The sequence below is a fragment of the Pholcus phalangioides genome, unplaced genomic scaffold (genome assembly GCF_987345545.1).
Source record: "Pholcus phalangioides strain wild (caught in Gottingen) unplaced genomic scaffold, Ppha-v1.0 ptg000011l_1, whole genome shotgun sequence".
In the NCBI taxonomy this organism is placed as follows: Eukaryota; Metazoa; Arthropoda; class Arachnida; order Araneae; family Pholcidae; genus Pholcus; species Pholcus phalangioides.
The window spans coordinates 54,533,636-54,546,496 of record NW_028301604.1 but is presented as its reverse complement, the minus strand read 5'-3'; the positions used below and the strand labels follow the sequence as shown (position 1 = coordinate 54,546,496).

Here is a 12,861-nt window from a genome sequence, read left to right as displayed (position 1 = left end):
TGCTGCAAGGGGTTGTATAGGTGTTAAAATAAAAATGTTATATTAAAAATGTTTTATACGGACACCCTATGCTCGAAAACCCAATAAGAAAGTTGTTGCCCTGTTTCTCCTGAAGCCAACAAAACAATTCTATGTTTGTAGCAATGAGTGTACTATTTGGCATCAGAAGAGGGGCAACAACTTTCATATTGGGTTTTTGAGCACAAGGTGTCTGCATAAAAAGTTTTCTTTTCTATTTTAATAACCATACAACCCCTTGCAACATGAATGGTGCGTCTACACATTATTTGGATGCCTTTACTAATTGGGAGTATGCCTTTAGGGCCATCGGTTCACCAGTAAAATGTGGTGTGTGCTGGTAGGTATGCACCTTGTATATAAGTGTAGTGACTGTCAACCTCCCAATAATTACACATGTGATTCCTTGTGAAAAACTAATAGAAAAGTATTTTCTGTTTTTTAGGATCGGGCGAATATTAAGAAAAGTTATAACATTTTGAAATTTTGACATGTTATTTTTTAAAAATTCAGTTACGCACCAAGCACCGAACAAAAGTAAATAATTTCTCGCTCAGATGGGGTTGTCCCTTTTCAAAAATGAACTGAAATATTCAATCCCATTAAAAGCTATGTTCAGCCTCCTTCTCTCGTGATTGGCAGTTTTTCTCTTCGTGTAGTGTGACGCTGTAACCTTGTTATTACGTAGTACCTTCATTCGCTGTATTGGCAAATTTATCTTCAAATTTTTTTCCTTTCAGATATTCCCTAGACAGATCCTACATATCTCTTGGGAATATGTGATGACCTCATTATTAAAAAAAATAAAAAAAATAAAAAAGTTAGGCAAATGATTTATTTGAAAAATTGTTTTCCCAAAATCAACTTTTTTTTTTCCAAAATGTGATAGTTTTCTCTCCTTCACTGTTAAGTAAAATTTTTTGAGGGAAGGTCCACACATTGCATAGTGATTGCTGCTCAATCCCCCTTTTTTTGAGCTTGTCTTTTGAATTAGATCATATATTGTTTAATAAAACCGAGCAATATTTTTTCAGCAATTTAAAATTTCATCGAAATTGTTGCGCATAAGAAGCTTCAATGGTAGCTTGGCAAAGGTGACTGGTGGGAACAGTAAAATAATAACAACGAAACTTTCAATCAAACTAGTTATTTTATTAATTGTGGCATATTAGTGGTTTTGGATTTTTTCCTATTGATTATTCATTGAGTCCTATTTTCATACTGATTTATATATGTTGCAATGGATATTTTTAATTTCCTTTTCACTGTAATTGATTCTTGTCATGCTGAGAAAATATTAATAAATTTACCTTACATTTTTACAAGAAAGATTTTGACACAACTTCGAAATTTATTCCAGCCTACATAATTTGCTCAGAACTTGATCATTTTTCGAGATGAATTTTCATTCTGGAACTTATTTATAAGAGGCTGGTTGTCCTGGGCGCCTCTTAGCAGAGACAAACTTCAGGCCCTAGGCACTAATTTTGCCGCCTCTTTGAGATGCTCTTATATTTTGTTTCTTAATTTTTTTTTCAAAAAATCATGAGCTTTTCCCCTTATCTCTCAATTTTCAGAATGAAAGCTATCTCTTTACTGCGTGTTTTTCTAAATATGGTTTTTAATATTGTTTCATACACACTCACACATAGCATAAATGAGGTGCCATAAAAAAAACTATTTTAAAAAAACCAAATTTTAAACTAATTGTTAGACTTCATCATAACAATTTGTAACTGTGACTTCATTTAACAAGCTTATTGTGTTAATCAAGTTAATTGTGTTGCAGAATTACAATCAAAAGCTGTGATGCAACATGTAAATCTTCTAAAACTTCCGAATCAGAACTTTAAACAAAATCTCATTTCAAAATTGTTAGTGATACTTTATTTATTTAAAGGGTGCCATGACCCCTGTGTGAAGTTGAGTTTTCAAACATAACTTTAAAAATATTTCTTTCAATTTAAAATCAAAAGCAAAAAATTTTGTATTTTTGTATCAATCAGGGGTTAGTTTGTTTTTTTTCAAAATAAAATAACAAATTAATGAATTATAGTGTAAACATGAACAAGAAAAACACTTTGTACACGGTTTTCTCAAATTGCAGTTTTTGAGCTGATAAAAAAAAAACTACTGCACCAAAAATTCTGAAATTTTATAGGAATATTTATACAATATGTGTTAGTGAAATGAACCTCAATTTATTTTTTTTTGTATCTGATCATTCATTAGAATTTTATGAATTTAACATTTAAAAAAATGTATACATTTCAAAAATCTGAATTCAACATTTTTTAAAAAATACTTGGGTTAATTTTTGAATCTGAGGTTCATTTTACTAACATATAGTGAGTAAACATTTTCACAAAATTTCAGAATTTTGGGGCACTAGTTATTTTTTTTATCTCACGGATGAACTCAAAAGCTGCAATCTGAGAAAATCGTAATAACAATCATGTAAAGGTCAAAACCACTACACTGCCATGACCTGATAATTACGTGAAGGCATGTCAGAGACATTGTGATTTCTGATTCATGTTAATTCTGTGACATTGAAATTATGTGTCATGGAATTACACGTCACAGAATTTCCATGAATCAGGATTCACAATGTCTCTGGCATGACATAAAATCGTGTCAGATGAGTGTAGTGTGTTTCAGCCTTTAGAATTTGAAAAGCGCAAACACACGCACAAAAGGCAGGGACTTTGCTTTGCTTGTTTGCTTTCTTTGATTTTTCTTAGAGTTAATAAATTATTAACACCTTTAAAAACACCAGGTTACATGTTTGGCATACGTTTGGTGAATTTGGCAGGATTATGAAGTGATGTAATAAATTATTAAAGCATTATAACTCCTTAATTATTAGTCAAATCAAAAAACTGAAAACACTTTTCCATATTAATTTTTCACAAGGAATGTGTTATTATTGGGCAATAAATGGTTACCACCTTGTGTACATAAAATATGGAACACTATTTGATTAATTTTTTTATACTATTAGATTAAAGTTTTATTTCTTGAATATGAAAATTGAATACAAAGGTGTAACTTCAAAACTTAATTTATTCCTTTTTGGTGACTTTCCAAAATGTAGTTCAACTAATAGAAACCAAGAAAACAAAAAAATTTAAATTGATTCTCCCTGGAGAAACATATTTTTTAAAACTTTAACAAAATTTATAATCCACAAAGCAGATTTAGAGCCATTTGGAGTATTGTACACCCATGCTGAGTTGGCCTCTGGCTATGTCATGAAATGTCACAATAGGCAATTCCATTTATGAGCTTTCGGTAAAAAGGTTGCAGGGAAAAAGAGAAGATTGGCATTTTCCATTGGCACCTTTTGCACTATTTTAGCAAGTTTTTTTTCTTTTTCCCTCCATTTCCCCTCCTTGGAAAATGAACCCTCCCTTCATGCGTCAAGGTCAAAGACAAACTCAGTATAGGTATACAATAACATTTAAATTACAGAAAATAATTTTCTAAAGTAACTGTGGAAATATATGGCCGAATAAAAAAATTGTCATCCTAAGCAGGGCCGGAACTAGAGGTGGGAAGAGGGGTAAACTGCCCCAGGCAGAAAAGATAGCTTTAGGTGGGAACAAAGAACAATGTTATAAAATTATAGAATTTTAAAGTGATGGGGGGCAGCAAAATATCTAGTTATGGTCCTGATCCCGACTGATACATTATCTGTCCTTTTAAGATGTATTTCATACTTTTTTGCCATTTGGTGCACAAAAAGTCATGAATATATAATACACAAATTTGTAATGAGGGAACTCTAAAATGATTTAGTATTTTTTTTTTTCGAGTAGGCTATTCATCCAGTCAGAGTTGGAGTCCTGCCATTAGGTGCATTTAAAGATATTGCATTTGAAGGTGGTCCTCGACCATGGCCATTACATCCTAGTAGTTATTATGAAAACTGTAAGTTGTCTTATAACAATATGGATGGGTTACTATTAATGTATGCAGCAGAATTATTAATATTATTGGTATATACTTTTTCTTTCTAAAACTGATCTCTATTCATTTTCATAATGAAACAATATTCATATTACTAACGTAAATATAAGTAACATAAATGTTTAGACACTGATGGAATTTGCTCTTAAATTTGAAAAAAAAAAACAATTGTTAAATAATAATTATCAGTTATTTCTCTAAAGATGTTTTTGGAGCATTTGAATATCAAAAACAAATCTGCAATTCATAATGAAAATAAGTTTTTGTGAAAAAAGGTGAAATTTTTTTGAGTTTGCAAAAGCTTAGACTCAATAAAGAATTTTTCCTCTTGATCGTTAAAATACACAAATTTGCTATAAATGACATCTCAGCTGTTCATTATTTATGTTCTTCACATGATAGCATCAGCTATTTGAAATGCCGTGAGCTACATAGGACTCATAACATCAACCATTTTCAATCCGCTTCTCAATGTAGGTCTCCTATAAATTTTTTCATTTTACTCTGTCTGATGATTTTGCCATCCAGTTGACTTAGCCATCTTTCGGATCTCATTGCTCCATCTTATTTGGAGGCACCTTCTTGGACGTTTAACTTTATGGGGGAGGTACTCTATATATTCTAGTCTATTTAATTCATTATTTTAAATAAAAAAAACAAAGAAAAAACTCACTTCAGTACTTAATTTGCATTATTACATCATTTTATGAGCTGTAATTACTTTGGATGCTTAATAATAAAAAAATTTCCACAATTCTTGTATTTTTATTATATTCAATATTATATTCCAGGTTTTCTATTTTTATTTTTAATTAAGTCTATCTATTTTTAGTGACACCAGATCATCCTAGTCTTCTTGACATAAGTATTGTTAAAGACCCTATACGTTACAATAGTAAGTATTGTTTATGAAGTTTCTCATTTTACTTGATATTTATTATTCATTATTCATAGCTAACTTGTATGCTCCCTGCACAGAAATTTCTTTTAGTAAATTTTTTTTCCAAATTTAGTAAAAATAATCCATTAGGCTGAGAAAAATTTTCTGATTTTTCTAGTCAGTGTCTTCTATCATACAATTCTTTCATTTCTATGATATTTTATCTATAATCATATTTAATATATTTTATGTTTTTCACGTGTGTTCTCACCAAATTGTATAAGTAATTTGTGCTAATTGAACTAAAGATGTTAAAAGGAATTAAAACTATTTCTGCAAAAAATTCATCCTTATTAAAATAATATTTTTCATTTTAGATAAATGATTGGTGAGTATGTTTCATAATTGCTATATTAATTTTCTCAATTGTTATTTTGAACCAAAAAAATAATTTATTGAAGCATAAATCTTTTTAGCTTACATATTATGAAATACATATTGGGGGCCCAGAAAGTTCTTTGCAGTATTTTGCAGAACTGATTCAGAAAAAAAATACTTGACTTCTGTTATTTAAAGTAATCTCCATTCTTTTTTTCACATTTTTAAACCATCTTTTCTGGTCAGTTTCAAAACTTGATCCTTGTGGAACGTAGCTGATTTAGAGGCAGAAGTCACCTATGAGGCTTTTGGCAGCATCTGTATCAGTTAACTATTTTCCAGTCAAAAAGTTTTGAAGGGATCAAAAACAAACAAATGTCAATTGATAGAATTATCAATTTATTGCAAAATTCCCTTTGAACTGTGTGCATGAACGACTTCAGTGGGCCAATGATGCTTCTGTGAATTAAAATTTTTACCGCAAATTGGGATTTTTATATTTAAATACAAGGCCACAACAGGCAAAATTCTGAATGAGGTGGCTGAGAAAAAGATGCCCATAACAAATATGGATGTCATATATTTAAAAAATACAGCAACCCAATTAAAAATTTAATTATAAATAATTATATATATATATGATAAAACATTATACAATGCCCATAAAAAATATTTATGGTTGTTTTATTCTAAGTATGGATAGCTTCTCGATTTACCCCAACATGTTTATCCTATTTCTTTTTAAATGTGTCAATTGTGTTAGAATTAACTACTCAGGGAATAAGCTATTTCATTTATTAACAACCCTATTAGAGAAAAATTCCCTGCGACACCACAACCTAGAATTGTCCCTTACCAATAGATAATGGTGTTCCCTTGGCAAAGTAATCGATTGATGGTGTATTAATAATTCATGATCCATCCTATCCATCTCATTAAAAATTTTGAATACTTCGATCATATCTCCCAGACATCTGCATTCATCCAATACGAACATATTCAAAAAATGAAATCTCTCTTCATAATTCAAGGCCTGTGCACCAACAAGGACACATGTAGCTCTTCTCTTCACCCCTTCAACCAAGTCTATGTTCTTCTGTAGGTATGTCAAAACCTTACAACATACTCCAGTGCAGGAGGAACTACACCTCAGAAAAGCGGAAGAATGACTTTAGGGGAAAGAGAATTTTATTCACTTTTTGATCATCGCTGAACAATGTTCAGAAACCTAAGTCACTCATCAATGAGAGTTCCCAAATCAGTGACCCTAGTTGCATCTGGGATATTAACACTATTCAACTCGTAAGAGAAATGTGGGTCGTTCGAACCAAAATGAGTGAATATGCACTTGTCAATGCTGAACGTCATGCTCCAATCCTGTTTAATTAGGTCTGGAGTGACTCCCTATCGCTTTGCTTCCAGACTACCCCCTATTCGCTTCGCGTCACTGCTAACAATCCCATCGATAACCTGATCGAGTTCATCGATAAAAAGTGAAAAAGTATTGGGCGAAGGACACTTCCTTGAGGAACTCCACTTGTGACTGGTTCAATCAGAGAATTCCCCATTAACCATAACCCATTGTGACCTATCTCTTGACCATGATTCTATCTAATTCAGCAAGTTGTCCCCCAATCCCAATCTTGTGTAAACGCTTCAAGAGTTTACCATGCTGGACCAGATCAAATGCCTTCTGGAAATCAAGGTAAAAAACATCTACATTAATGCCCATACCCAAAGCCTTAGTCACATGATCATAGAAGCAAAGAAGGGTATAATTACACATTACTTCCCCTTTCTGAACCTATGCTGATTATCAGACAATACATTATCATCTTCCATCCTCTTCACCAATTGCTTTTTGATAATAATTTCTAAAATTTTAAAGAGGGAGCTCGTCAAACTCACTGGACAATAATTTGACACAGTTTCTCTACTACCCTTTTTAAAACAACATTTTGAAGCTTCCAATCCCTTGGGACAATACCCTCAGCAACACTACTCCTGTATATCTGTACAAATGGTCCCAACAATTCATTAGCACATTTCCTGAGGACCCTATTATAGATATCGTCTGGTCCTGATGCTTTACTTGCACATACATTTTTTAGGAGATTTATTACCTTTAAATCTTCCACCTGAATATCATTGAGGATTTCATTACCCCATGCAACACCTGCACATTCAATATTGTTTTCTCTATTAAAAAATGATGCAGAAAAGTCATTAAAGCACTACATTACCTGCATTGCTCTCTACCCTAGACTCTTCTATCGAGAGGGGTGAACTCTTCCCCTTACATCCATTATTGACTTAAGTGAAAAATGATTTTGGGTCAAAGTCAATGTTATCTGCCAACCTAGATTCAACTTCCTTTTTACTATCTCTTATCACTTTCTTCAACGCCCTTCTTTTATCAAAAGGGACAATGACAGGTTATACCTCATCCACTTTTATACTCTCTGAATGCTCTTTTCTTTTCAAGATAAAGATTACGAACACTATCCATGTACCATAGGGAGGCACGATGTACAAACACGCTTTTTAAGAACAAAGGGTATGACGTCGTGCAAAACAGATGACAGCTTCATACTAAATTCTTCCCATTGATTTACCACCCTGAGTGATTCCAACCAGTCTTGCCTTGAAAACTCCTGCTAACATTTCTCTCAAAACATCAAAGTTACTTCTCCGAAAACAAGGAACCAGTCTTTTGTTATCAACTTCACTAGAAGAAAAGTTACAGAGAAAACTAACAACATGATGTGATTACTGGAAGAAAACTTGCTCCCACCGAAACATGTTCAACAAGATCCTCGGAACTAGTGAGAATTGAATCCAAAATAGCAGTAAACTCAAGAAAGTTTCTTTCATATTAATCTTTAGCTGAAAGGTTCTCGCAATCGATACCCGGGTAATTGAAATCCCCTAATATGACAACCCTCTTATGCTTACACATGTAGGAAATTTCATCATGAAGTTTGATGATGGAGTTTGGATCCCTATTTGGTGGATTATAACAAACCTCTACAATAAGTTTATGATGCCTTTTGTTTTCAAGCTTAACCCATATAGTTTCAATATCACTTCTTTGCATGTTACACTCTTTAGCCTTCAAACATGATTTCACATATATCAAGACTCCACCCCCTTTCCTATTAGGATACAATACTTTTTCTAAGAAATAGATCTGAGGTGCGTAAGAAAGATTTATCCCTATCATTTGCCCAAGATTCTGTAAAGGCTACAAGACCTAGGCCCTCCACAGCTATCATAGTTTCTAAAATATCTTTCTTATTACTCAAGTTTCTGGCATTTATTAGCACACATTTTAATTTGCCGTGATTTAGTGTCAATCGAGAAGCCATCACCTCACTTGGATGATATCACTAAAAGATGAAACACAGTTGAAAACTTTCTGAACATCCCAATGCTGGTACAAGTCTTGCATCTAATTTAATCCTCAGAATTTTCTGCAGCTATTCACTATTTCTGCATGTTGCATAAAACTTATTCAATTAAAAATTTTCATTCTGAAATGATCCAGAATGAATTGTTAAGTCTTTTTATTATATTTGTTTAAATAAAAATAATAATTATGAAGAAATTGCATCAGTATAATAAATTTGTATATATAGAGATCAAATTTAATATAAAAATATCACATAATTCTCAAAAAAGCAACTTTAAGGAATTGAAGTGACCAGGTAGTAAGGCGGTCATAAGGAAGCATTAAACACCATTGTATGTAGGAAAACACAACAGAGGTTTAGTCCGAACTTATTAATACATTAGAAACAAACCACTGTGCAGTTAAACATACTGACACGTGAACACACATAAGCATCACAACGAAAGGCATAATGAAAAGCGAGGCAAAAACATAATGAAAAAGAGCACCACATCACGGTTGCACAGGATATATATAGACATACAAAAATTCCAGTGGCACCACCTAAGGTTATAAACACAAATATGCAACAGGAATCTATAGATATCATCTTCAAAACTAAGTGAAAGTACAAAGATGAATGACACAGAGATAACATTGAAAGCAATCAATCATGAAATGGACAGTTGGCTATGACATTTGCCATAACTGGTGTTTACTGGAAAAGAGTGAAAAACCAGCCTAAATTAAATAAAATAACCTGGATATTCAATACTAACATCTCAGAGTTGACGAAAGAAAACATTGTAGAGAGTGGGACTTGAACACTCCAACTTTGAAAAAAAGTGAGAATCTTGATTATATACATTGGTGGAATATAAAATCCCAACATCAAGAAGGGGTTGTGCTAGATAAACGAAATTTGGGAGGCGGGTTCGCACATCTGAAAGATGACCCGTATTCAAATTTCGCACTAAACAAATAGGAGTGCGCTAGTAGCGCCAATACAAAACGACACATTTTATAGAGAAGAAAAATATAGTGTTTAATATATATAAAAATAATAAGAAATTATTATTTTTAATATTTTAAAAATGAATATAAAAGACTAATGTAAAGAATGAATTAAAATTTATGGTCATAGTGGCACTACATGACCATGCAACTCACGTTTGCTTTAAATACGCGATGTAAACTTCGTGAGAGAGAGCGTTATTTATCGTCCAAATTGGACATTGTGAGATATGTTTGAATCCAGAATGCCTTTAAGGAGACAAAGAAAGCAGTATCATCAGCTTACCGAGTTTGAACGAGGTTGTGTAATATGGCTACGAGAAGGTGGATATTCTTTCCGCGATATTGTGGAAAGACTTGGTAGGGATGTATCCGCTGTGCATAATTGTTGGCAGCAGTAGTCATGGGAAGGCAGTGTCTCATGGAGACTGGGGTCCAGCCACACATGGGCCACTACTGAGAGGGAAGACTGCTGTATTCACCACATGGCTGTAGCACATCGTACTGCATCTGCAGCAGAAATTAGAACTTCTGTTGTCCCTAGAGTGATACAGCTAACTGTAACAAATCAATTACTTGAGGGACAGCTCATTCCACTAACTCCAAATCACTGCCATCTGCGATGTCAGTGGTGTCAAATTAGAGCTCATTGGAGGGCGGAGTGGAGATCTGTTGTGTTCCGAGATGAGAGCTGTTTCTTTCTTGGTGCCAGTGATGGTCGTACATTGGTAAGGAGGAGGCCAGGTGAGCGCTTGGAACCAAGCTGTCTGCGGCGTGGACACACTGGACCTACACCAGGAGTTATGGTCTGGAGAGCGATTTCCTATGAGAGCAGGAGCAAATTTGTACGTCAGACTGGTGATTGAACCGGTTGTGCTGCCATTCATGAACAGTATTCAAGGGGGTATTTTCCAACAGGATAACGCTCGTCCTCATACTGCTGCTGTCACCCAATGAATCAACTACAGTGTCAACATGTTACCTTGGCCTGCGAGATGACCAGATCTTTCTCCCATCGAGCACTTATGGCACATTATTGGAAGGCAAATCCAGCGTCATCCACAACCAGCATTAACCATTGCTGATTTGACTGACCAAGTGCAACAGGCATGGAACTCCATCCTACAAAATGACGTACGACACCTGTATGACACAATGCATGCATGTTTGCATGCTTGCATTTGCAATCATGGGGACTACAGTGGTTATTAATGTACCACCATTTCACATTTGAAATGAATCTTCTCACGCTTACTTAAACCTGTGACCTTGAAACTTTAATCAAATAAATGTTACCTAGCCAATTGCGCTTTGCCTAAATTTCATTCCTCTAAACTAATTTCTTCTTGGTGTTGGGATTTTATTTTCCACCAGTGTATATATAAATCTTTGTAGGGTTAATAAAAAACTTTTTTTTTGGAAAAAACCAAAGAAAACCAGGGTTTTTTATTTTATTTTAAATTAACCCTTTTTCCCCATTTTTATAGCATTTACATCAGAAACAATAAAATTTTTCTGAAAAACCATTGAAACTTCTAATGTGTATATATAAAATTAATTAACATAAAATGTTTATTAATGTAATTGACACTATTTTCATTTTAATTAATCTATAAATATTTTTTAACATTTTAACAAATATAGTAATACCTTGGTTTTTGTTGATTTTGGTTATCATCGGTTCCGGTTTTCTGCGATTTTTTCCGTGAAAAATTTGTCTCGTTTTCGTCGGCTGTCTCGAATTTTGTCAATGTGCTCACTTTACTTTGTTGCTAATTTTCATTATCCTGCTCAGTGTGCCTTGTTTCTCGTTGTGTGAGCATCATCTTGTGCATCTAGCCAAATAATTCCATGGAACCAAAGAAAATTTCCAGAGCCAGCAGCTCTTTGAATGATAAGGCCATGAACACGATCAAGTTGAAGAAGGAAATCATTGAAAAATACGAGAGTAGCATTAAGATTTCTGTAATCGGAAGCATGTATGGGATGTTGCCATCCACGATAGGTTCCATTATGGGGAAAAAAGAAGCAATAAAGAAGGCTAATGTAGTGAAAGGTTTGAATGTGCTAACAAAATAAAGATTGCAAGCAATTGAAGATATTAAACAGTTATTACTAATTTGGATCAATCAAAAACAATTAGATGGCAATTTTGTTTTGGAGGCCAAACTGTTGTATGCCTATCTCATTAAGAAAATGCCTCGTACGAGTGCCAGTGTACTTCCTTATTTTAAGGCCAGCACAGCAGAGGCTGGTTCAAAAAAATTGAAAGGTGCACTGGCAGGCACAATGTTACTAGGCACAGCGCAGGTGCGAGTTTGGATAAGTCTGGGGCCAAAAATTCAAGAATGTCTGAATTCAAGTGAACTCGGATAGCTCCCCAGGAAGTGACCCTAGATACTGCCTTGATACCTAAGGTCCTTATTGAGGGGGATTCTCCCTTCCAAACAATATATCTACACCCTCTCTTCCTCCCCCTCTTCTCGCCATCTTCCATACACCTCGAAGTATCTTCAGAAAGGTACAAAAATGTAAATTTCATGTTAAATTTTAATTTATTCTTTACATTAGTCTTTTATATTCATTTTTAAAATATTAAAAATAATAATTTATTATTTTTAGTATATTAAACACTATATTTTTATTCTCTATAAAATGTATTTTTTTGCATTATTTTGGAGAGTCTAGAACAAATTAATTGGATTTACATTGATTCATATGGGAATAATTTCCTCTGTTTTCGTCGGTTTTGGATTTTGCTGATTGTTTTCGAACGGATTATTGGCGAAAACTGAGGTATCACTGTGCGCTAACTTTTGCAATTTAATTATTTTAATTGCAAATAACTTAACTTGGGGAATTATTTTGTGTTTGAAAATTCTTAATATATGTTATTATTAACCATATAATAAGTTAGAGATATTTTCTTCAGCTATTTTCACTATGGTTAATTAGGAAGCTATTTTGTATATATATAAAAACTGTGATAAAACCTAGGTAAATACAATGTGTTTAATAAAGCATAATTAATGAAAATTAATTAGCAATGATTTACGATATACAGGGTGATTATAACTAAAATCCTGATTTCAAAACACTGTAAAATAAGAAACACTGGTGAGAATGACTTGAAAATTTTCATGAATATTCCTGAAGCAATGGAATTTTCATTAGTGAAGGGGAAAGAAATACTAAAGAATGAAAAATA

General features: G+C 33.3%; 1 protein-coding gene across 2 annotated transcripts in view; it reads left to right on the top strand.

Annotated features, from left to right (window-relative positions):
* Window positions 1-12,861, top strand: part of LOC149080575 (nuclear pore membrane glycoprotein 210-like) — a 158,571-nt gene that overhangs the window by 99,711 nt on the left and 45,999 nt on the right. For both annotated transcript variants that reach the window (XM_089239711.1, XM_089239712.1), the window contains 2 exons: window positions 3,840-3,951; window positions 4,823-4,885. In XM_089239711.1, coding sequence (XP_089095837.1) covers window positions 3,840-3,951; window positions 4,823-4,885 — 175 coding nt within the window. The remainder of the gene's footprint in view (window positions 1-3,839; window positions 3,952-4,822; window positions 4,886-12,861) is intronic.